At 45.3% G+C, this 26,041-nt stretch overlaps 1 protein-coding gene across 3 annotated transcripts in view; it reads left to right on the plus strand.

Annotated features, from left to right (window-relative positions):
* The window catches only part of DOP1B (DOP1 leucine zipper like protein B), an 870,802-nt gene that overhangs the window by 278,063 nt on the left and 566,698 nt on the right, over window positions 1-26,041 (plus strand). For all 3 annotated transcript variants that reach the window (XM_086935393.1, XM_086935394.1, XM_086935395.1), the window contains exon 8: window positions 20,345-20,454. In XM_086935393.1, the coding sequence (XP_086791519.1) occupies window positions 20,345-20,454 (110 nt within the window). The remainder of the gene's footprint in view (window positions 1-20,344; window positions 20,455-26,041) is intronic.

Consider the following 26,041-nt stretch of genomic DNA (forward strand, 5'->3'; position numbering starts at 1 on the left):
AATGTAATACCTCCCATCGATTTATCTTTTGTCAAAACTGCGATAGAAATCCGAGATTTTTTACCTTTCCACAAAAACTTTAGTAAAAGGGAGTCTATTGATTTGAAATAGTAAGCAGGAATCTGAATAGGGATCATCGAAATCGTATAAAGCACAAGGGTTGGCTAACATCATTTTAATAGAATCCAGGCGACCCCACCAGGAGAGAAAAAGAGGATTCCAACGATCAATGGCTGAGGTAAATTTTTTAGTGAGATAAATGAGTGTCTGATAAACGAGGAGCAAACCAAACCCCTAAGTATTTAATTTTTGACGGTTGCCAAGAGAAACCCGAACAATCAAAGAGATGTTTTTGGCAAAGAGAATTTAATGGTAAGATTTCGCATTTATCAATGTTAAGACGATAACCGGAAACTTGAGAAAAAGAGAAGACTTTATTTAAGAAGAAAGGAAGAGAAGATTGTGGGTTAGAACAATACAGAAGAATATCATCAGCATAAACTGATAATTTAACTTGCTGGGAACCAAAATGGAAACCGGAAATATCCTCATCAAGTCTAATTTTCGTCAAAAAGGGTTCTAAAGCTAAAACAAATAATAAAGGGGAGAAAGGGCAACCCTGCCTTACACTTCGTTGTAATGGGAAGTAATCTGAAATCATACCGTTGGAAAAAATGGATGCGTGGGGACTCGAATAAAGTAAAGAGATAAGAGAAATAAATTTAGGGGAAAAACCTACCCAAGTGAGAGCTAAACATAAAATCCCACCCAATCCTATCAAAAGCTTTCTCTGCGTCAAGGGAAATGGCCGCTAGGGGATAGGAGAGTGAGGGGGCTTTACTTAAGATATTGAAGAAGACACAAGAATTATCTGAGGATAATCGACCCTTGACAAAACCTGACTGCTCCGGGCCAATTAAATCGGGTAGAAGGGGATCGAGTCGGAGAGCCAATATTTTTGCGAAAATTTTGTAATCTGTGTTAACTAAAGAGATGGGACGATAATTATTACACGAAGTATGATCTTTGTCCTCTTTAGGGATTAAACAAATTAGGGCTTTTTGAAAGGTCCCACGGGAGGAACCGGAATCTGAAAAGGATCGAAATAACAAATGGAGTTTTGGAAGAAGGAGTGAGGAGAAATGATTGTAGAATTCAATAGTGAAACCACAAGGGCCAGGTGCATTGCCATGACGTAAGACCGAGACAGCATGCAAAATTTCAGTAAGGGAAATATCAGAATCAAGTGAATGAAAATCTATATGAGAAGAAACAGGAGAAGGAATGTCCTGAAAATAAGAGAGGAGATCAGCCAGATCAGGACAAGATTCAGGGGTGTACAATTTTTTATAAAATGAGACGAATTCTTTCAGTTTGTCTTCATCTTTGAACAAAGATGTACCAGCGGGACCCTGGATAGAATCAATCTTTGTCCTATCTTTGCGTTTCTTAAGATAGTTAGCCAACAACTTCCCCATTTTATTTTGACCACCATAATAACGAGAGTTACATTTCAGGAGAGTGTTGGAGGCAGCAGTAGTAGTGAATTTATTGAAAGCAAATTTAGCGTCGATAAGTTCTTTGAGAGAGGATTCACTACCAGAGTTATAGTAAGTGTATTCCAGTTTCTTAATATTGGTCAAAAGTTGAGCTGACTTGGAAATTGATTGTTTTTTCTTCTGGGAAATAAAACCTCTAGCTGCAGCCTTAAAGGAATCCCAAAACATCACTAAGGGGGAAACCGAAGGCTGATTAAATGTAAAAAATTCAACAGCAAAATCATTAAATTTAGAGCAAAAGGTAGGGTCAAGGAGCAAGGAATTATTAAATCTCCAACGGCCAGAATGAGAGGAAAAGGGAATGAGATCGATGTCAACAAAAACAGGTGCATGGTTGGAAATTAAAATGGAGCCAATATCTGAATGAAGGGCAAGTTGAGCTAAGGGTTTACTAAAAAAAGGTAATCAATACAGGATTGGGAGTGATGAGATGGGGAGTAGAAAGTGTATTCTCTGAGATTAGGATTGCAAAGTCTCCAGATATCGACCAGTACATTATTTTGGATAGAGGCAGTAAATTGGGAGTGCATTTTGGAGGGAATAAACTTGACCTTGGAGTTCCTGTCTATGATGGGGTCAAAAACCTGGTTGCAGTCACCACCAAAAATAATATATTTCTCATCAATAGAGGCTAACTTAACTGAAATGGCAGGCCAAAATGATTTGTCAACACCAGTTGGGGCATAAACATTGAAAATAACAATAGGTATTCTATCAATAGTCAGTTTAACAAGTACCCAACGCCCCTCCACATCACATTCTTGAGAAACCATAGAAACATTTAACTTTTTATGACATAATATCACAACACAATTTTTCTTACCCAAAGCCGGGGAATGAAAACATGACCCACCCAGCAACATTTGAGCTTCAGAGCCTCAGGTTCCGAAAGATGGGATTCTTGAAGAATGGCCACATCAGATTTAAGTCTAGCAAGATGTGTCAAAACTCGTTGTCGTTTAATAGGGTTATTTAAACCTTTAACGTTCCAAGTAACTACCCGGAATTAAACCGAGAAAGGAATGATATCAAAAAGTTAAGGAAGGTAGAAAAAGGAGCAGATTGAAGGAGAATAGGAAGAAGAGAGGCCAAAGCATACCAATAAGCACGTAGAGAAGGATTAAGAAATAAGGTGAAGTCCAAAGAAAAGAGAAAAAGAGATAGATGAAAAAGGGGGAGAGAGAAATAGAAGAGGAATAGAAAGTGGACAGAAGAGAACAGGAGAAGACATCTGAAAAACATACCGACAGAAACAAAACGAAGAATGGGGGTGACAGCGCCAGAAGACGACGACATCAACAACGAGACCAACGCGATCGAACAACCGAAAAATCCAGCAAGTAGGACAACGTGAGGAAAACATCAGGATGCACAGGAAAAGGCATATCTTTGGAAAAAATGAGAAAATACAAAGAAGTTAAAGCAAGACGAGACATAAGAAAAAAAGAGAAAAACAGGGAATATCAAGGGAATATAACAGTGACATAATGGGAACGACAAAAGACTAGAAACAGGAATAACAGCTCAAATTAGACGATTAAACAGCTCTTGCAGCGTCCATGACATCAGCTCCCTGTTGACGAAGGAATTATTGCAGGACAAGAGGATCTTCAAACGTCGTGGTCTTGTCCTTGTATGTCACCTTGAAGAGACAGGGGTGAAGCAGGCCAAACCTGGCATTAAGAGCTCGTAATTGAGGACGCAAATCCAAGAATTGTTTCCGACGATCAGCTGTCACTTTAGCCACATCCTGAAAAAGATACAGACGGTGACCTTTATAGATACTTTGTTTTTTAGATTTGGCAGCCGATAAAATCTGAAGAAGGTTGGTTTATTGCAGAAACAGCATGATGACACCACGGGGCTTGGTAGAGATTTTGGGACCCAGTCTATGCCACGTTGAATGTTGAAAGTGGTGGTAGAAGGGAGATCCAACATTTTAGGCAAAAAAGACTGAAAGAATGTAGTAGGATTAGATCCCTCAATATGTTCCGGACGTCCGTAAATTCGGAGGTTGTTCCTGCGATTTCGGTTTTCCAACTCCTCGCCTGCCTCCTCAAAAGCGATACATCTTTTTCCAGAGCATTGATACTCGAACAGGAGGTCTGAAGTGACTCCGTCGACTGTTCCACCAGAAGAACATGAGATTCCAAAGAGGACCACTTATCATGAAGGAACTGTAGAGTCTTTGTGGTTTCAGCCATGAAAGGTTTCAGCGCTCTAATTTCTTCAAGAATAAGATCCATTGAAGCGGAATGCGAAGCGCTGCCAGGGGAAGGAGGATCTTTCTTCAGATGTTTCGTCGATGCAGATTGTGGTAACTTGCTTGAAGAAACCGTTTTAGGAATTGCCCCAGAGATCAAGTCTGATTTGTGAAAAGAATTTTCCTCCATGTCTTGAGAAAGCAAATCAGAGTCTGAGGGAGAAAGAGATTTGACAGAAGAAGAAAGTTTGAGAATGCGCAACTTCCCCATATAGACACATGAAACCAGTAGCAGAGTTACCTTCGTTACGAAAGTTCCGGTGAGAAAAGTGGTCTCGAACAGTCAGCAAGGTGAGTCGTACTTCAAATGACGAATGAAAGTAGGTCCCGCCAGACGACAAAATGGCGGTCAGTAGAGAACATGAAGTGAGGAAAACACCACCGCTAGATAAAAAAGTCACTGAAAAGGTTCCATATTATGACAGAAGAAGGAGGCAGACGGCAGATATGACGGAAATAAGCTGAAATTAAAGCATTGCGCTGATAGAACTGAGAGTAAAGCGTAATGAGGAAAAAACGAAATGGCGGCCGAACTGAAAACGGCTCTCCTTGCGATAAAATTTACTGCATATCCGCAAAAGTTAGAGTCAAGGAGTAGAGCGTCTAGCTCACCTCATATTCCCAAAAAAGATGCTTGGTTCAGCGTCCAGAAATCACCGATGTTAACAGGTGAAAATTGCCGGTCTCGGCGTTCGGAAAGCGGAGCTCCGCCGCTAAGCCGCCATCTTGTGCGGCGCTCAAGCCACGCCCCCTGGCTTTGCTAAGTTGAAGCTGTGGTGAGAGCATTTGTCAATTGGGTACCCTGAGTGGGACCGAGTTCATGATGGAGGCCGTCTCCTGTGGGGCAAGCGGGCTCCATTCGGTTAGTCAGATGTCTGTGGTCTTTACGTTGCTTGAAGAAGTCTGTGGCTTTGGGTTGGGGTTTGAAGTTTCTTTAGATAGTGACGATTTTGTCATAGAAGATGTTTGCAAGGTTGTCTCAGAGTTCCTGTGAGGGGTAATGTTGTATGATGCAGCTGAGGGGTTGGAGAATTCTTTGACAATGTTGAAGAGTTCTTTGCTGATAATTAAGCTTGATTTGATGTGTGAGGCTAAAGCATTTTTCTTCAATTTTCTCAACTGTCTCTGGTAGAGGGCTAGCTTGAAGGCAGCCAGGTTGGTTGCTTCCTTGCTGTTGCGTTATCTTCTTTCCAGTTGGTTATCAGTTCTGAGCTCTTCAGTGTACCAGCTAGCCTGCCTGGTGGACCCTCTGTGAGGATTTTGTCGATGGGACCGCTGCTGTTGGTGCAGTTGGTGATCTGATTGTTGAATTTTCTGACATTCAGTTGCTGTTGGGGGCGTAGGGTAGCCTGGGGTTGGAGGTCCTTAAGCTGGTGATGTTGAAGGGAATGATGGATTGGTCGGTCCAGGTGAGCTTCGTGGTGTGGCTGTCCCTGGTGCTTTCACTTGAGGTGAAAATTGGATCCTGTAGTGTGAATGGTGTTGTGGATGAGTTGGGTTGGTCCCATGTTATTCAAGCTGTTGAGGAGGCTGGTAGTGTTGATGTCATTGAAGTCGCCGAGGAAAATGAAGTTTTTGGAGTCAAGGGGGATGAAGAATTTGGTGATGTATTTATTTATTTATTTTTGACACTTACAAAGCGCACTGTTAGCGTACGGTGTCCTGGCGCTGTCTTGATAACTCCTGAAACTAATCCCCAGGTTAATTTACAAAAAGTCATGTTTTTAGCTTTCGCCAAAAGGTCATCAGCTCAGGGGACAGTCGGAGTGCCACTGGAAGGGCATTCCAGGCCACCGCCGCCCCTCTGCTAAAACTCCTGCCACCCCAACACGCTTTCCTGATGCGTGGGGTCTTGAACAGTCCCAAAGTAGCTGACCTCAAAAGTCTACCTGGTTTATTCCAGTGAAAGTATTGCCCCAGGAATGCTGGACCTATACCATGGATCGCCTTAAAGACAATGCACAGGCTTTTAAATAGGATCCGCTTCCTTACTGGCAACCAATGTAATTTCACTAGTTCGTGGGAAATGGACGCAAATTTAGGCAAGCCTGTAAGCAGGCGCGCTGCTGCATCTGTAACTTGTCGAGTACTCCTTGCTGGGCTTCAAGGAGCAGACTGTTACAGTAATCCAATTGTGAGAGCACCAAGGCCGTCACCACTGTTTTTTTACATTCCTGTGGGAGAAACGGAAGAACCTTCCGAAGGATTTTCAGTGTCCAGTGGATGGATGAGGCCAAGGCGTTTACCTGAGGTCTATAGGAGAGTCTGTCATCTATAATGACCCCCAGGTTCTTAACCTTATTAACAGGAGTGGGAAGAGTCCCCATCTCTTCTGGCCACCAGCTTAGGCACCAAAAATTGGCCGTGGAGCCAAACAGTATCACTTTGGTTTTAGCCAAATTGAGTTTTAAACAATTTCCGGCCATCCATTTGCTCACGGCTTTCATGCATTCCTGGAACTTGCTGGCCACGTCATTCTCCCTCCCAGGTAGCAGTGAGACCACTATCTGTGTGTCATCTGCGTAAGATATAAGTTCAAACCCATGGGAGCAGATGACTGGGGCCAGGGAGGAGACGTAGACATTAAACAAGGTAGGGCTAAGTGAAGAACCCAGGGAACCCCACACGGTGGTTGAAAGGGTTTCGACTCAAAGTCCCCCAGTGCGACTACCTGGACCCTATTGGTCAAAAAAGATCTCAAAATATCTAAAGCCTTCCCCTGAACCCCACATTCCTCCAGCCGGTCCACCAAGATGGTGTGGTGGACCGTATCAAAGGCCGCTGACAAATCCAGCATAACCAGGGCTGCACGACCTCCGGAGTCCATCACCTTCCTGACCTCTTCTGTTGACTTGATCAGGGCGGACTCCGTACTGTGGCCTGGTCTAAACCCATGCTGTGAGATGTCTAGCCCCTGAGTGGTTCCTAGGTGTGCACTAAGCTGGATGTTCATTATCCTTTCTATGATCTTGGCCGGCATAGGAAGTCTTGAAATTGGCCGATAATTGTTGGGGTCCGATATGTCCAAGTTAGGCTTTTTTAGTAGCGGCTTGATGGACGCCCGCTTCCAGCTCAATGGGAACTCCCCCATCTCAAATAACTGATTAGATAATCCTGCGAGAGCATTGGCTATGGGGGTTACTGCCAACTTTGCAACTGTTACTGGGCAGGGGTCATAGGGTGAGCCAGAGTTTATGCTCAACAAATGTCTTTTGATCTCGGCCCCTTCCACAGGGACGAAGCCCAGCAATTTAGTGCCCTGGGTGGCTGCCATCCAGCTCCTAGATCTGGATGCCTGCAGGCTCTGTGCCACCGGGGCTTCCAAAGATGCAAAAATCTTTTCCACCTTGCTTGAAAAAAACTGAGCTAAATTCTCGCAGAGTTCCTGGCTTGGAGGCTAATTTAGGTGTGGCCAGGCTTGCTACTGTATAAAAGAGTTCCTTGGTCGAGTTTTTTGCCCGAAGGATGCGTTCTGTAAAGTAGGCTTCCTTAAGTTGTCTTATTCTCTCTTTATATTTTCCCTGACTAGCTCTGTATGTCTTCTTCTCGGCTTCGTTGTAGTTTTTGCGCCAGACTCGTTCTAGCTTTTTGCATTCGCACTTTAGCTCCCTGAGTTCCTCTGTAAACCAGGGGGCTGATGTAGCCGTACGGGTGGGAAGCCAGCTTTTAGGTGGGGCCAGTATAGTACAAGCCTGGTCGATCCAGTTGGCAAAAGTGGTGGCGACTTCCTCTGTTCCTGCAGGCAAAGACACCTTGGAAGATGCCAGCAGTTCTTCCAAGGCAGTCCCATCTATTTTAGTCCAGGCTCTGTTAACCTTAACTTCCTTCTTATTCCGTCTCGCCCTATATAATGCCCCGCCTTGGATTCTAAACCATATCACAGCATGGTCTGACCAGGCTACGGGCTCTGTCCTGGCGAATTGCAAGTCTGGGTGACTCATAAAAATCCCGCCCAAGGTGTGACCTGCTTTATGAGTGGGCCCAATGACCACCTGCATTAGCCCCAGCCCTTCCATTAGGTCTTTTAGTGCCACTGTATCACTGTCCTGACTGGAATCCAGATGGAAATTAAGATCCCCAAGGACAGTGTAGGCAGACATGACAGACATAGGGACCTCCTTGCAGGTTCTCGTCCAACCTCAGAGACTCACAGCCTGTCATTCTTTTTGACACATTAAAGCTCAATAGACCTACACCTTCCGTGGCGAGCTGCCTGGGGCCTCACAACCAGGGGTCGTGGCGCTAGGGGCGGGACCGGCGCGGACGGGCGCAGACGGGTTTGCCTTTGGGGCGCCTTCGGCGCGATGCCGGCGCGCCCGCTGCGCGGACGCGCCAGCCCTGCTTTTAAGGGTGGTGGTAAAATGCCTAGAGCGCTGACCTTGGCCCAACCTAAAATGGCGGCCGTCCGGGCGAGCGCTACTCCACAATCCCCCCTTCTTATGACTTCAATGGACTGGAACGCGGCCCTTCGGCAAGCGCCTGTGTCGTCCAAGTGTCGGTGGGTACAAATCAATTTAATACACAATTTGGTAAAATTATTAAAACAAGGTAAAAATTCGGCAATTCAGTTCCCCGCCTCCAGGGTCCCTGTTAGAATCGGTTTCGAATGCTAGTGACAGCAATTAATAAATCGGCATACAAAACAACCTGCTCCCGGCTCACGCCTCAGGAGCTATCAGGGCTGCGCGTTCGCGCCAGCCCTGCTTTTAAGGGTGGTGGTAAAAATGCCTAGAGCGCTGACCTTGGCCCAACCTAAAATGGCGGCCGTCCGGGCGAGCGCTACTCCACAATCCCCCCTTCTTATGACTTCAATCGACTGGAACGCTGCCCTTCGGCAAGCGCCTGTGTCGTCCAAGTGTCGGTGGGTACAAATCAATTTAATACACAATTTGGTAAAATTATTAAAACAAGGTTAAAATTCAGCAATTCAGTTCCCCGCCTCCAGGGTCCCTGTTAAAATCGGTTTCGAATGCTAGTGACAGCAATTAATGAATCGGCATACAAAACAACCTGCTCCCGGCTCACGCCTCAGGAGCTATCAGGGTGATGAAGTTGCAGAAGGCTGGACATGATCTTGGAAGGCGATAGGAGAGGGTGACCCTGATGTTGGTTTTGCTGTCTGTTTGGAATCAGAAGTGGAGGTATTCCATGGCTGGGGTGAGGCCGTCATTTGTGGTGGTGCATTGAATGGATTCCTTGTTTAGGATGGCGATCCCTCTTCCGGGCTTCTTGATGTGGTTGTGGTGGGTGATCTTGTATTCTTTTGGTATTGCCGTGGCGTTGTTGAGCGCAGAAGTGGGATTGAGCCAGGTCTCAGTAAGGAAGAAGTTGTCAAGTATGAGGGTGGAGATGAGGTCCCGAATCTCAATGAAGTGTTTGCATAGGTGGAGAAGTGTGGCTCACTGGTTAGAGGAGGCCGACCTGGAAGCAGAGGTCAGCCCGGGACCAGGGTTCAATCCCCGGCTCGGCGGGGTCTTGAGTCCTAAAATGTCCATGGACTCGACAATTCTCGCTCCAGTGCCTACTCGATTCACGGGTTCACACTCTGCGACTCAGGGCAATAGCTTGCTTTATCTCCACAACGGCCCCTCGCGGTGGGATGCCTGGCTTTCACCTTGTGGATACCCTGCCGGGGTTATCTTGCAGGGGAATACCAGGACGGGTTCCCTAAGCAAGCGCTTAGAGACCGGTTGGTGATTTGCGCTATATAAATTCCTGTACATTTACATTTACATAGTGAGCATGTGTTCAGAAGGGCACATGTGAGTTGTTTTTTTGTTCAAGTGTTGTCTGTGGTGTTTGGAGTTGGGGCTGGTCGGTTGGCTGGTGTGTGTGTGCTGCTGCAGGTAAAGTGACAGAGGGTGCAGGTGCCCATGGTCTTGCAAATAATTCAAAGGGGTTCATCCTGCCTTTTCTTTCTTTCCATAACAGATTTTGCCCATTTCGGAGCTTCACTCAGTAGACCATTTCGCAATCTTGTTGCAAGAAGAAAACCTACCAACCAAAGGTGCCTTCAAGCGGGTGCCAGATTTGGTGAGAGCATGGGGGTGCTATTTGTGCTACTTCCTCGTGTCGAAGAAGTATGGATGCCTCAGGCTTCTACTCAGCTTCTGCCCCTGAATGGCTTCTCAGATTCTTTCTGCTCTAGAGCCAGTAGACTGGAAAATGTCAATGGATTTTGAGGATTTGAACTTCCACAAGAACTTCTTGGGATTCATGGTGAGGTTGGCACACTTTCAATTTGCTGTCCTGCATTGAACCAACCAACACCCCGCAGGTGTTCATGAAAGTGAAGGTGATGGTCATTGACCACCTTCAGAGGTCAGGGATACATGTGTTCCCATACTTAGACATTTGGTTGCTCAAAGTTGGATTGACACAGTCATTTGTAGGCTACCTCCAAACAGCCTAATTCATGACATTATTCATGTTTTCTATTTATGAACTCAGAGGGGCTGTACTGACCACTGTGGAATGTAAGGCCTTCGCTCCGCCGCAACTAGTCTAGGACATTCAGATTATGATACCAATGTTTCGGCTCAGCCGTTAGTTTTCATGAGGATTGTCTTGGTGCTTTTTGGATTCCTAGTCTTGTGCATCCACCTCATCCTATATGCTCAATGGCATCTGCAGACCCTACAGTGGTACCTGAGCTCTGGTGGCAGTCAAATCACAACCTGACCTGTGGCAGGCCACTCTCCTTTCTCCACCGCACTTAACGGTTGTGACAGATGCTGTAATGCTGGACTGTAGAGATTATGTTGGGTTGCTGGTAATCAGAGACCTCTGATCTTCGGCAGACAGCCAGCTCCACATCAGTCTTTTGGTGCTGCAGGTGATCCTTTTGGCTCTGAAAGTCTTCCTGCCATTGGTCAAAAGGAGGCTGGTTCAAGTCTCTGTTGCCTCTCTGGCCCTATCCAGATCTCACAGTCTCAGGTTCTGGTGGCAAACAAATGTGAACCTGACCTGCGGCAGACCACTCTCCTTTCTCCACCCAGGCTTCAGGATTGTGACAGATTCAGTACTGCTAGGTTAGGGATTTTATGTAGTATTGGTGGAAATCTAAGACTTCTAGTCATCTGCATAGAGCCAGCTGCAAATTATTCTTTTGGTGCTTCAGGTGATCCTTTTGGCTCTGAAAGTCTTCCTGGCACTGATCAAAAAGAGGCTGGTGCAAGTCCTGATTGACAAAAAACAGCAATTTGGTACTCCATCAAACAGGGTGGAGTGGAGTGGAGTCTGGTTCCTGTGCCAGGGGGTGCTATGTCTCTGGAGATGACTGGGCCTGCAGAAAATGTTTCTGGTAGCCAGCCATCTAGTAGGATATCTGATTGCTAGAGATGCTAGAACAGACGAGCTGAACAGATGTCACCTGCCGGTCCACGAGTGGCAACTCCGGAAGTGACAAGGAATATCTTTGATCAATGAGGCATTCCATGGTTGGATCTGTTCATCACAGTTGTGAATCACAGTGTCAGAACTACTGCAAACTGGAGAGATTCCTCGGGGAAAGTCACTTGGAGATGCATTTTGACAGCAATCAAACACTGTTCTCCTGTGTGTCTTCACAATGATACCTCTCCTGCCTCTAGTTTGGAGGAAAATCAGGATGGAATGAACCTGAGTAATTTTAATTCTCCATCTTTCATAGATTCACATGCTTGTATCTTCCCCGTCGCCATGGTGGGAGTCTCACGGTAACAGAATGACCAAAGCAGTATCATAGAGAAGAAAACTGCATAGAAAAGCTCATAGGGACTATACTATTTGGTCACCAGACCTCCTCATTGTTTGGCCCAAAAGTCAGCATTGCTGCTCTGCCCTCACACTCCCCAGCAGAACCTTCCTACCTCAGATTTCCAACCGCCTTCGTGTGAGAAAGGAGTCTCCCTGAGCTCTGCTCAGTTTGCTGTTCCTGTGTGAACTATTGACCTTTTATTTTTCAACTGTCTTATCATCTGGATTAAGGTATTGTGAGTACCTATTTCTTTCATTATGGCTGAAAGCACTAAAAAGAGGCTTTTCAGGCCTTGCAGATCCTGTGGAAAGGCTAGGCTTTTCTCTGAAGACCGTCACAAGGATTGCTTATATTGTCTTCATCCAAAGCATGTGGCCAAGGATTGTAAATATTGTAGAACCTTCTCTGCTAAAACTCTGAGGGACAGAGAGCTCGTTTGCTGTTGTGGCTTGAAAAGATGAAGGCCGCATCAGATTCTGATTCTGGTGAGGAGTCTGCTACCTTAACACCTAAAAAGAGAAAGGCCTCACATTCTGAGGAAAGGGTGGAGCCTAGGAAGGTTAAATCAAAGGGGGAGGAGGTGTCATCTCTCCCTCATACTCCCCTCAAGAAGCCATCAGGTCAGAAAGGGGCAGGGTCTGCTCCGTCGACCAGCTCCCTGGTTTCTACTGTAAAATCTGTGGCAAAGACTTCAGCCCCGTCGACGACTTCACCGTCGACGACGACCGTTTCGACGACGGCAGCTGCGTCGACGACAGAAACTAAGGCAGTGTCGACGATGACTACGTCGACGAGTTTGATCATCCCGTCGACGAGGAAACCGTCGACGACGACATCGTCGATGACAGGATAGGTGACGAAGTCGTCGACGACCCCGTCGACGACGGTTCCGTCGACGATGGCTATGGTGACGACGGCTCCGTCGACGATGGCTATGGTGACGACGGCTCCGTCGACGATGGCTATGTCGACGAAGAGTGTAATTTCAACGGCAAAGGCATTTAAATCACCACAGTTGAAGATTTTGATCTCCATTCGCTCATTTCAGTCGTCGAGGGGTTCGGCGACCATAAGCAAATCTGCAGAATTCACGTTGTGGACGAAGATTTCGCCTCTACCCCCATCTTCTTTACTGGAGCCGGATTCAGAAGGGGAGGAGTCGTCCGGAGCTGCCTATAGCCCTTCACAACTTAGGATAAAAAGCCAAGACACAGATGAAGAGGAAGTGTTTTCCTTTAAGGAGAGAGCTCATTCTCAATCTTCAAGATATGGATCCTTCCAGGAGACTTGTGACTATGGTGAGGAAGATGAGCAACAAGAAGAATCGCGAGAGCAGTCGCGAGAAGAGTAAGTCTCGATACCTGTATCTCTGATTTCTGACCTGAGGTTCATGATTAACGACTATTATCGTCGTTTTCCAGAGGCGAATGCGCCTCTGTCATCTACGCCGGCGACTACAACATAGCCCACGAAGACCCAATCTACTCCTCACGAGCAGTCTGTGAAATCACCACCAGTAATAACGATCAGGGACGATCTGACGGATACCGATGATGATGATGATGATGATGATGATCAATCTGAGGAAGGTGAACTTATACAAGATTCTACGGGAGGTCAGAAATGGAATGAGTACATTTTGCCGTCGGCCCCTTCACCTACTCCGCCGCCAACCACTTCTCCTCCTCAGGATATTGGAGGATTCCATGACATTGTGAAAAAAGCAGCCAAGAGATTTGATCTGGAAATCTAGGTTAAAGAAACTGAATGTTTCTTATATGTTTTCAAAGATGACGGCAGGAAATCTGCTCGCTCAATCCCGATTATTCCTCACATTTGGGAGGAGGGCCTAAAAATTTTGAAGACACCAGCTTCCATCGCGGTTTCGGTTCCGAGAATCGAAAAGAAATATAGAGCGCCAGAGTTTTCTCCGGCCTGTCTGATAGGACACTCGAGACCGGAGTCGGTGGTGACGCAGGCGGCACAAAGGAATTCAAAGAATCCGGTTTCTACTTCGCTAGTGCCACCAGACAAAGAAGGATGAAGGATGGATGGAGCTGGGAAGAGGTTTGCGGTCATGGCATCCTCTACTATTAAAGCAGCCAATGCTATGACCCTAATTAGCCGTTTTAACAGGCAAATGTAGTCGGGTTTGGCACCCATTTTGGCTGCACTACCGGAGGATAAGAAAGAGGAGGCAGCGGCTATCCTCCGCGATGGGGCAAAGTCGGCCTCGGAATCCATTGATGTTGCCATGGATGTTTCCTCTATGGCTTTCAGGCAGATGGCAGGAGCAGTTTCACTTCGGAGACAGGGATGGTTAAAGGCAACATCCTTTCGTCTGGAGGTGCAGGCGAAGATTGTAGACATGCCATTCGACGGCGAAAATCTTTTTGGAAAACCCGTAGACGAAGCGCTGCAGGGTATCAAGTCAGCTACAGATACGGCTAGGGCGCTGGGATCCCTTCAGCAAGGAAGGTTCCAGTCCTTTTGTAAAAGTGGTGCAAGGGGTCAATTTAATCAGAGATCTTCATATGCATCCAACAGATATCAGCCCTATAACCAGCAAGGATATAGGCAATACAATACAGGCAATCAATATAGGCCTTCCAACTCCTCTTTCCAGCAGCAATCTAGGTGCAAGTCCTCCAATAGAGGAAAGAATCAACAATCTAACAGACGACAATGATCTCATGCCGGCGCTCCCCACACAGCAGATCCCGGAAAACGACCACTATCTGTCTCTCTTCTTCGACAATTGGATGTCCATAACATCGGACAAATGGGTGTTGGATGTAATAAGCTGAGGCCATACCCTAGAGTTTGTACAAATGCCACCAGATCATCCCCCGGTGCTCAGACACCATCAACATCGTCAAGAGCTGCAAAAGGAAATCCAATCACTCTTGCGGAAGGGGGCTATAGAAGAAGTACCCCAACAACACACAGGGAAAGGCTTCTATTCGCATTTCTTCCTCATCAAAAAGAAACAAACTACGAAGTGGAGACAGGTATTGGATTTGAGGGATCTAAATCAATACATAAAGAAAATTCCCTTCCGAATGCTCTCGTTGCAAGAGATCCTCCTAATGTTAAAGAGGAATGGCTTTGTTGGATCTCATGGACGCATACTTCCATATCCCAATTCATCGGAAGCACAGAAAATATCTAAGATTTGCTGTGGAGAGTCGCCATTTCCAGTTCAAGGTGTTGCCATTTGGCCTCAAATCGGCCCGAGGGTGTTTACCAAATGCATGGCCCCGGTGGCGGCCCACTTAAGGTTAAGAGCGCATTGCATTTACCCATATCTAGATGATTGGCTGGTGACCAGTCCATCATTCACAAGAGCCAGGCGGTCCCTTCAGTGCTGCATCCGCCTGTTCTATCGGTTAGGCCTAAGAACCAACTTGGAAAAGTCTTCACTGATTCCAGCTCAGGGCATTCAATTCCTAGGGGCATGGATATGCACCAAGGAAACTAAAGCATACCCGTCCGAAGAAAGGATGAGAAAGATAATGGGTCTAGCAACATCCCTTCAGACAAAAAGGTTCACTTCTGTGCGGATGTACAAATCCTTGTTGGGGATGATGTCCTCTTGCATCCCACTGGTTCCAAACTGCCGTCTTCGAATGAGACCCTCGCGGGAACATCTGGACGAGCAGTGGGTTCAGTCCAAAGGAACCTTCGAAGATCGGATTACCATCACTCACCGTATGAAGGTGGCCGTGTCATGGTGGAAGGTTCAGAAGAACTTGAATCAGGGTCTGAATTTTGTACCTCAGAATCACAAATACGTGATGACGACGGACGCTTCGTTGCAAGGATGGGGAGCGCACCTTCAGGAGCTGGAGATCCAGGGCCACTGGTCAGAGTGGGAAGCACAGCTTCACATAAATGTGTTGGAGCTCAAAGTGGTGTTTCTGGGACCTCAAGCTTTCTTGCCCAGAATACAGAGCTCGTCGGTGCTCATTCAGACGGACAGCACCCCGACTATGTTTTATCTTCTAAAGCAAGGAGGAACAAGATCCAAACAACTTTCTGCGCTGGCGCAAAGGACTTGGAAATGGCTGATAAGCCACGACATTTCTATTCAAGTACAGCATATACAGGGCATCCTCAACACACGGGCAGATGTCCTAAGTCGCACGGTGAGCGTGTCGCATGAGTGGGAACTGCACGACACTCAGCTTCTCAGAGTGTTTCAAAGATGGGGCACACCAACGTTAGACTTGTTCGCAACCCGGGACAATTCGAAATGGGATCTGTTTGCGTCCAGGTACCCTGAGCGGGATTCCAAAGGAAATGCGTTTCACATAGACTGGACGGGAATGTTTGCTTACGCGTTCCCACCAATTCCCTTAATACAGCGAGTGCTTCGCAAGATGAGATCAGAACCATGTCATATCATTCTGATAGCACCAGCTTGGCTGAGGCAAGCATGGTTTTCAGATCTGCTGCAGATGTCAAAAGGCAACAAGGTGCAATTCCTGACATTCCAGAGCCTCATATCAATGAGCAACAGCCAAATTCTGCATCCAGACCTAACATCGCTAAAATTATCCGCATGGAACCTCATGAGCGGGAATTCCAAGGCATGAGCATTCCGCAGGACTGCAGACAAATACTATCGCAATCTAGAGCTATGTCAACTAACAGGACATACAAAGCAAAATGGGCACACTTCTGTCACTGGTGTGCCAGTCATAGTCTAAATCCGTTGACGGTACCTCCAGAAGGTATTCTACCTTACCTGTTGTCGTTATCAAAAGCAGGTCTGTCACATGCCTCGTTGAAAGTACATTTGGCGGCAATATCAAGGTTCAGGAGTGTACCAGATGAGCCGTCTCTCTGGTCTCACAGACTGATAAAGGAGTTTGTCAGAGGGCTCTTTAGAGCTTTTCCACCCATTCAACGGCCGCCAATACCCTGGCATCTCAATACAGTTTTGGCGCTACTTATGAGGCCACCATTCGAGCCTATATTTCAAGACAGACTTACAATTCCTGTCATGGAAGACAGCCCTGCTGCTAGCGCTCACCTCGGCGAGGAGAGTTAGCGAAATACAAGCCATTTCAGTGGAAGAGCCTTTTCTTCAATTTTGACAGGACAGGGTTATATTACGGACAAATCCTACATTTATTCCCAAAGTTCCTACTTCTTTTCACCTTAATGAGCCAATTATTTTGCCTACTTTCTTCAGCAATCCATCGTCTGAAGCGGAAATAGCTGTGTATTCCTTGGACATTGCTAGATGTTTGAAATTCTACATTGAACGAACAAGAACATTCCGCAAATCTAAACAGTTGTTTATTGCATTTGAAGGGCAGAGGAAAGGGCTCCCTCTGTCAAGACTGAGTATCGCCAGATGGATATCATCAGCTATCATTAAATGTCATGAAAAAGCTGGGAAGCCGCTTCATTCCAGAGTGAATGCCCATTCCACAAGAAGGATGGCGACATCAATAGCCTTGTTTGCAGGAGTGTCTCTACCTGACATCTGCAGAGCGGCGACGTGGAAAAATGTGCATTCATTTACCAAGCACTACTGTCTGGACACTGCGTGGAAAGAGGACACAGCAGTGGGACAAACTGTTCTGAGGCGTCTATTTCAATAAGGTATTCTTTTGTTCTACGTTAATACTCTATACAGTATATATTTATATTAAGTCTGCTGTTATAGATGGTTTAATGCATTTCTTTCAAGAACTTGCACTGTATGAAATAAGGGGTGTTGGGGTTTTTATTCCTATCTGCCCTGTGTATTTTCAGATCATGTTTTAACAATATTTCAGCTGCAGAACTTCCTTCTGGGTTCTATCCTGGAAACGCTGCAGGCTTTGTGGGTACTAGTTACTACTCTGATACAAGCATGTGAATCTATGAAAGATGTAATACCGGAGAAGGAATTAGTTACTTACCTGTACACTATAGTTCTCCAGTATTATCTTTCATAGATTCACATGCGCCCGCCCACCTCCCCTGTTATCTCGGTATTTATCCATGTCTCTCACTTGGGGCTGGAAATCTGAGGCAGGAAGGTTCTGCTGGGGAGTGTGAGGGCAGGGCAGCAATGCTGATTGGCTGACTTTTGGACCAAACGATGAGGAGGTCTGGTTACCAAATAGTACAGTCCCGATGAGCTTTTCTATGCAGTTTTCTTCTCTATGATACTGCTTTGGTCATTCTGTTACCGTGAGACTCCTACCATGACGACGGGGAAGATACAAGCATGTGAATCTATGAAAGATAATACTGGAGAACTATAGTGTACAGGTAAGTAACTAATTCCTTGCCACAAACTAGACCATGGGAGTATAGGAGCCAGAAGCCCTGTGCAGGATATGAAGTCAGTTAAAATTCTTTGATCTGCCAGCCACAGTAGTCTCTTGCATCCTTGCAGCCCGATGCCCTTTGACAAAGTCCACCTATGCTGGGCGCTGGGAGAAAATAAATTGGCTAACATGGCACTTGTCATATTGACCCCCTTCAACCGAACATTTTGATATATTATTTTTCACTGGCCCAGCAAGGCTTTGCTATGAACATAGTTAAGGATCATCTACCATTCCTTTCAACCTATGTTTTGTTTACCTGATCAACCCTCTCTATTTGAATCTTCTGTTCTTATAGCTTTTATCAAAGGTCTAACTCGCAGGGTTCCGCCAAAGCAGTTGGTCATGTCACAGTGACATTGCACTTAGGGTAGCATTTATTTATGTGTATGCAATTTAAGCCAGTGCACAGCTGTCGATTAAGACTGCTGGCACTTAAAACAGTTTACCTGATTGTTATCACCTCTGCACATTGAATGAGTGAACTGCACCCATTATACTCAACCTTCTCCATAGACAAATTAGTTGTGTGGAAGCAGGCAACCATCTCATATAAAGTAATGACTCCGTTTCCCTTTGGCCGGTCTATCACTCTGCAAACGTTTTTCCTTCACTTCACATTTCAAAACTCAGCCCCAAAAGAGATTTGAGTTTTTACATTGGCTTCACAGAACTTCATCATGTGGGTGATCAGAATACAGTCCTCTGCACTAAAATCTGCTATGCACTGGCCAAGAAGCAACCTGTATGCAAAGGTTCATTTGACCAGAGCCAGGGATGCTCTGACAGTATTGGCATGGAAGTGCCTAGTCTGCAAATCTGCCAGTCTATGATGTGAGCATCAGTGCACATGTTCATGATACACTACTTCCTTGACAGATCGCTTCAAAAGAAGGGCCTGCAAGGCTTCCTAATCTGAGTACAATCTTAGATTCAGCACTTTTAGGAAGTACTGCGGTTATCTCTATTAAAGGTGATAATTCTGCAGTTAGAAATATCCGTCCGAAGAAAAAGTTACTTCCCGTTGGTAATGCTCCTACTGGTGATTACTGTATCTAGCAGAAGGTTCTTCACTCCCCCTACCCCGCCTACTCCTCCATCCCACTCCTCCCCCCCCCCCCTCCCCCACTTTCCTGTCGTGTGGAATGGACTCTGAACATTATAATAAGGTTACGACTCAGAATTTGGCACACAATCGCATACAATTTATATGCATTCGCCGCGTCTGAGGTGCAAGACCAACATGAAATGCCAGACATCCACCCATTTATCTGAGCTTGAGTGCTTTTTATAGCCCAAGCTCTGTGCAAGCAGATTGAAAAAATATATGTCTGATATTTCAAGCTTAGACTTTTCCTGCCTGTAGATTATGAAATCTCCCGGTAGAGTAATCAGCAGTTCCCACTAAATATCAGAATTAATGTGGGCCTAAGCAGTGTGTTTTATCTAAATGTGGGCTCAACATTTGTTAACTTAATTTGTATTACAAAACATTATACACACTCATGGCACAGATATGATTCCTCCGATGCTTTGTGAATATTTAATTTTGAATTTCTCGTTGAGGGAATGAATTAATTTTCACTAGCGTCTACAACTGAATCCGGCACAGTTTAACATGAGAGTATAGAATGTTTGGACATGCAGTCAAATTGATGTTCAAGAAAAGGCATGATTTCCTACTGCTGCTTCATCATAATTATGGAAATTCCATATGCTGTAGTTTTGAAGCTGAAAGGAAGAGTAGATGGGTGGGTAATATCTCAGAAGAAAACACAAAAACAATCAAGATGTATCTGTCAAGCAAACGCTTGTTATTGTGTTGAATGTTTCATGGTAAAAATTAATCATGTAGTACAAATTTCTATTTCAAATGACTCGGAGTTCCTAATTTTTTATTTCTGTTGATTTTCGATCAATTTTTATTTATTGGTATATTCTATTCAATTGCAATTATTTGATATCAGATATAAATGAACCAATTGTCGAGATCTCTAATCGTAGCAAATTCCCAGCAAAATAATATTTTGTCAAATGTATTCAGGCATATTGCAAAAAAAAAAGGTAATTTCTTTCTTTCACTTTTATTTATTGTACTTCGCACGTCAGAAGTCGATCAGTACAGCCCATAGATAATGTGATACTATTACAAGCCAGGTTTAGTGTTGTTTATTACTTATTTATTTAAAAGGTTTGTGAAGCACCTTATGTATGGTTTCCCAACTACTACATTGTTGGGAAGCAATTCTCTATATGTTCTGCCTTGCCCATTAAAATAAGTAAGACTGTCATTGAATCCAATTGACGAGTACAAGAGCCTAGTGCATTGGCTTTTATCTATGCCCTGCTATTGTGTGGATAAATAAACTCCACACCTAGTAATGTAATGTGCCAAAAAACTGCTTCACATTAGGATTTGTTGTTTTTATGACTTATTTCATTTTTTTTGTAGGCTCTGATATAAAAATGGGAATCTTAGCTCCGGAGCCAACTACAGCAACATCCTCTGAAGATCAAGCAAACTATTTCTTTGACAAATACTCCAGGGAGCTTTTAGTTTTGGTGAGTGACCTAGTACTGCCAATGATGAAGTCCAGATGGGTATGTGTCAGCAGAGTGAACATGAATATAATAAAGCCCATCAAAGTACAATCCATCAAGGTCTTGTAACGTCCAACTTGTCTCCCCAGGGGTCTCCAGGTGCTAGGGTTCTGTGAGCCTCTGCCGGGTGACTGTGATGGTTAAAGAACCAGGTCTTGAGCTTCTTCTTGAGGGCCTCAGTGAGGGGAAGGTGCCTATGTGGAGGGGAAGGTCATTTCAAGATTTGGTGGTGAGGTGGGTATGGAAGGCTTAGGTGAATGCAGGGGATGTGGGCCAGGGCGTATTTGCGGAGCTCTGTGGTTGGCTGGTGGAATGTTAGGCGGTTGTTGATGTAGGCGGGTCTGGAATTGTGGAGTGCTTTTTAGGCTTGAGCGAGGAGTTTGAAGAGACATCTTTCCCAGGCAGGGGGCCAGGGGAGGGCTCTGAGGTGGGGGGAGGTGCTGGTTCTTCTGGGAAAGTCGAGGATGAGTCTATCTGCTGAGTTCTGAATGGTCTGGAGGCGTCTCAGGAGCTGTTTGGTGGTTCCGATGTAGAGTGAGTTGCCATAGTCGAGTTTGCAGGAGATGAGGGCCTGGTTGACTGTCTTCCTGGTCGAGACTGGTATTAATCTGAAGATCTTGCGGAGCACGCGGAGGGTGTGAAAGCATGCAGAGGAGATGGCGTTGATCTGCTGCTTCATGGTCAGTTGACTGTCCAGGACGATTCTGAGGTTGCATGCGTCGCCGTGGGGGTGAGAGAGGGGTCGGGTACGGAGAGCCACCTGGTGCCGTCCCAAAGGGAGGGCTTGCTTCCAAAGATGAGGATCTCTGTTTTGTCCAAGTTGAGTTTTAGGCAGTATGTTATGTTATGTTATGGGTTTTATAGAGCGCGCAGCTGCTCCAGCAAAGGGGCGTCCCGGCGCTGATCCTAAACAAAACACAACAGACACAGAAAATCGGAATTTTTAAGGAAACAGAAAAGTTTTGATGGCCTTCCTAAATTGGTACAGATCATTAATTTCTCGCAAGTTGGAAGGGAGGGCATTCCAAAGCTTGGCTGCCAGATAACGGAAAGAGCGTCCCCCAGCTCTAGCACGATTGAAACGGGGGATTTCAACCAGATTCTGGTTGGCTGAGCGAAGGACTCGCGTAGGCACATACATCCTTAGGAGGGGTAAGTTATGGAAGTTGGTCTTGGTGGTGGCAGTATCTCCTGTCAGGGAAAGGACAAGCTGGGTGTCATCAGCGTAAGAGATGATGTTAAGTCCGTGTGTGCGGGCGATATCTGCAAGAGGTGTGACTGAGGGAGGAGCCCTGGGGGACGCCGCAGATAATGTCTTTGGGTGTGAAGGAGAAGGTAAGTAGGTGGATCCTCTGGGTTTGACCAGAGATGTAGAAGATCCAGCTGAGAGGGTTTCCTTGGATGCCAATGTGGTGGAGTCTGGTGATGAGGGTGTGGTGGGAGACTGCGTCGAAGACTGCTGAGATGTCAAGGAGTATGAGGGATGCCGTTCCACCTACGTCTTCCGTTGCTGCGATCAGGATGGTCTCAGTGCTGTGGTTGGGCCAGAACCCAGATTGGAAGTGTTCGAGCAGGTAGTTTTTTTTCCAAGGTCGTTCTTTAGCTGGCGGTTGATGGCTTTTTCCAGGACCCTGGCGGGCAGGAGAGTAGTGAGATTGGGAGGTAGTTTTTGATGTTGTTGGGGTTGGCGGAGGATTTCTTCAAGAGGGGCTTGACTTCTCCATGCTTCCAGGCATCAGAAAAGGTGCGGGTGGTGATGGTTGTATTTAGGATTTCTGTGAGGACACTGCAGATACATTGTTATATTATACGTGTTACTCTGTCTCCCTCTCCTCTGTTCAGGCCATTGGTATCTTGGATGTCACATCCCTAAACTTTAATCTAGAAGGTGATTTCCTTCTCCAATGTCTTCAGTAACTTTGAAAGAGGAATCTTGCAATATTTGTTATGGAGCTTGGTAAAATTAGGATATTGCCTTAAAGTACATGATTTTCTTTTGTGACGTGAAAACTGACAAATGTCATAGAAGTAATAGCCTATTGGTGTGCTAGGTAGGTCCTCCATATTTGTGTAACTCAGCTGTCCAGTTGTACAGCTTTGCTTGATAGTCATGCTACTTAGATGTTATGTTATGTTAAAAATAATTTATAAAGCGCACGTTCACCAGCGGTTTCTTGGCGCTAAGCGGAGTCAATCAGTTGCTGAGACAGTAAATACATTTTCACATGTAGGCCTGAACAAATAACCACGTTTTGAGAGACTTTCTAAACTGAGTGTAAGAAGTCGACAGTCGCATATCGGGGGGGAAGAGAGTTCCAAAATTGTGGTGCCAGGGATGAAAATCTCAAACTTCCTTTATGTTTTTGCGTTTATATGGACAATGAATCAGGAGGTTCATTTTTGATGACCGTAGATGGCGGGAAGGGACATAGCACCGTACTTTGGACTCGATGAAGGCCGGGCCACGGGCAGAGAGGGCTTTATAAATTGTGCAGCCTAGTTTAAAAAGGCAGCGTTGGGTAACTGGAAGCCAATGTAGCTTTTTCAACAAACGTTCCACATGGTGAGATTTAGGTTGGCCATAGACGAGCCTAGCAGCTTGATTATGCACTAATTGAATCCGCCGTAGTTGGTAGGCTGGAATGCCAGTGGACAGAGAGTTGGCGTAATCAATACGTGACATAACCAGAGCAAGTATGACTTGAGTTCTGGCCTCGGTGGTTAAATATCTGCTTATTTTACGGATTCTCCGAAGGTGAAAGAAACAAGCAGAGACCACAGTGCTTATCTGTGCCTTCATCGTGAGGTCATTGCCAATCACAATTCCTAAACTTTTAACCGAGCTGACAGGAGATAGATGGCACCCCAGTGACTGTGGCCAAAAGTTGGCGTTCCAGGGATTCACTGGGCCACCAGTGAGGATCAGCTCGGTTTTATCGGAGTTTAGCTTCAGGTGGTTCGTATTCATCCAATTGATAATGTATTACATGGTAGACTGGAAGCTTTCCATGGAATAAGGGGAGGAGTCAACGTTGAACACTAGCTGGAGATCGTCAGCGTAATTGAATATAACCACCTCTCTTTTGTGGATAGCCAAAATTAAGGGAAAAATATACAACTTAAAAAGGAGGGGAGAGAGCGATGAGCCCCTAGGGACTCCGCACGTCAGCCTCCTTTTCTCATCAAGGAAGCCAGCAAGACGAACTGCTTGAAAGCGATCACCGATCACCGAGGATACCCATTTCAGTAGAAGGCCCCGGATCCCCGTGCTCTCGATCCGGTCGACCAACAAACGGTAGTCGACCGTGTCGAAAGCAGCCGAAAGATCCAGGAGTACCAGAACTTGCATAGAGCTGTGGTCGCCCCCCTACGTAATTTATCCAGGACAGCTAAAATGACAGACTCCGTAGAGTGTTCAGGTCTAATACCGGCTTGGTGAGGATCCAGATAGTGTGACTGCTCGACAAAGGTGCTAAGGCAATTGGCCACATGGGCTTCCAAGATTTTCAAGAAGACGGGCAACAGTGAAATAGGGCGAAAGTTGCTCGGTATTGATGGGTCAACACCAGTTTGTTTTTTTAAATAGGTACAACTTCTGCACTCTTGAACAGATTGGGGACAATGCCCTTAGTGAGGGAATTACTGAGAAGTGACATTGGGGGCTCAGGACATTGGAGAAAAACTTTCCTGAGTATCTGAGGGGGCAGCTATCTGTAGGGGAGCCAGAGTAAACCTTCTTAAGTAAGGAAACAAAAACCTCTTGGGTAATAAGAAGAAAATCATCCAGATGGCAGAATTGGTATATGAACCAGGAGGATCTGAAGGTGCCAAGGTCTGAGGAATGCTAGATTTGATGTTCGCGATTTTTTTCAGTAAAGTAAGTATTAAAGGAGTCACATAAGAATTGAGACGGAGTGGGCTTTGCTATAACGCGATCAGGCTTAACAAGTTCATCTACTATCATAAAGATGTCCTTGGCCTTATTAGTAGACTCCAGGATTTTTGAGGAGAAATATTCAGATCCCATTGGTATATTCTAAAAAGATAACCATAGTTGTAAGGGAACTGTTTGTGTTTAAGGCTCTCAATGATTTTATGCCAACATCCGCATTTGAGACATACTGTGGTATGGTAAGTTCTGTTGATATATTTTTATTTATCATGCTGTCACTCTTAAAAAATTATGGCCCTGATTTAGAGTTTGGCGGAGAATGTACTCTCTCCGAACTGAAGTTCTGCCCACCTCGGGTGCTTACCTCAGGGAAGGTGCTGGTCAATGAGTTTATGCGTTGTAATAGCATGCGTTGTAACAGAACTTGCGTTGTATTGGTGAGTTGTAAAGGCATTCCATTGTAATGCCTGTGTTGTAATGGATGTTTCCTAAGAAAACTACTTGCAGGGTCATTAGATTTCTTTGTATAAAAAATCCTTCTCTAAATATGAAAACAAAAAATCTTTCTTTAGAATTTAGTTTTTTTTTGCAATTAAAAAAAACAGGTTAAAAGTTTGATGGATGGTAACGTCATGTTAACGGAGTCGTCCATTAAATTTTAAATACCTGACCGCAGTTCCTGTATGAATGAAATGAATGAAATAATTTTATAAAGCGCACAGTAACCGAAGGTGTCTTAGCGCTACGCGAATCATGTCCCGGGGGGGCCATCAGCCAGGCGGGTATCTAAGGTGTCGCTAAGTGGAGTGGGAACAGCCAAGTTTTCAGCTGCTTCCTGACTTGTTGCAGGATGTGTTGTGAGCAAAGTACAAGAGGCAGGGAATTCCATAGCTTCCTACCGCAGTATGTAAGCGTTCTTACCCCCCATTTTGCTCTCTTAATTCTTGGGACCATGACCATGTGCGCAGAGGTTCATCTGAGGTTCCTGCTGGGCGAATACTAGGAGAACCGATCTTGAAAAAAAGACAGACCAGCTCTATTAAGGGCTGTGTGCATTACACACAGAGCCTTAAAGGAGATCCTCTTGTCCACCGGCAAACAGTGAAGGCCATACAGTAAATGAGAAATTGGTTTAAACTTGGGGTAGGGTTCTTGCTACAGAGTTCTGTAAGGACTGCCTTTTTTTATCAAGTATTTAGAGGTGTCTCAATAGAGGGCATTACAATAGTCCATTTTCGAGGCGATGAGCGCCACCATCACCGATTTCTGTAGTTCAGATGGAATGAACAGGAGAATTTTTTTAGAACCCTCATCCTATCCGTGTAAGAGATATCAGCTGGATCGGTAGGTCGACCGAGTAAAGCGTGTTCTCTTCTGTCTAAATTAGGCCAAATGTCATTAAATGGTGAGTGGAGTCTTTGCCTTATGTTTGGACAATGTCTTTTCATTTAGCACCATAACCCTCAAATGTGAGTAAACAACTTTGCCTATATAAATCCCAAATGCCACAATTTGAGCCCAGGCTCCTCCTCTTTAAATAATGTACTCTTGTAAGATATTGAGTTATTAATTTAGGAGGTTAAGTACAATCTTTGTCCGGGTGAACCATTAAAGTCAATAAATAAACCAAAGTTTAACAACCTGGTAGCTATGGCT

This window comes from Lissotriton vulgaris, chromosome 8 (assembly GCF_964263255.1).
Source record: "Lissotriton vulgaris chromosome 8, aLisVul1.2, whole genome shotgun sequence".
In the NCBI taxonomy this organism is placed as follows: domain Eukaryota; kingdom Metazoa; phylum Chordata; class Amphibia; order Caudata; family Salamandridae; genus Lissotriton; species Lissotriton vulgaris.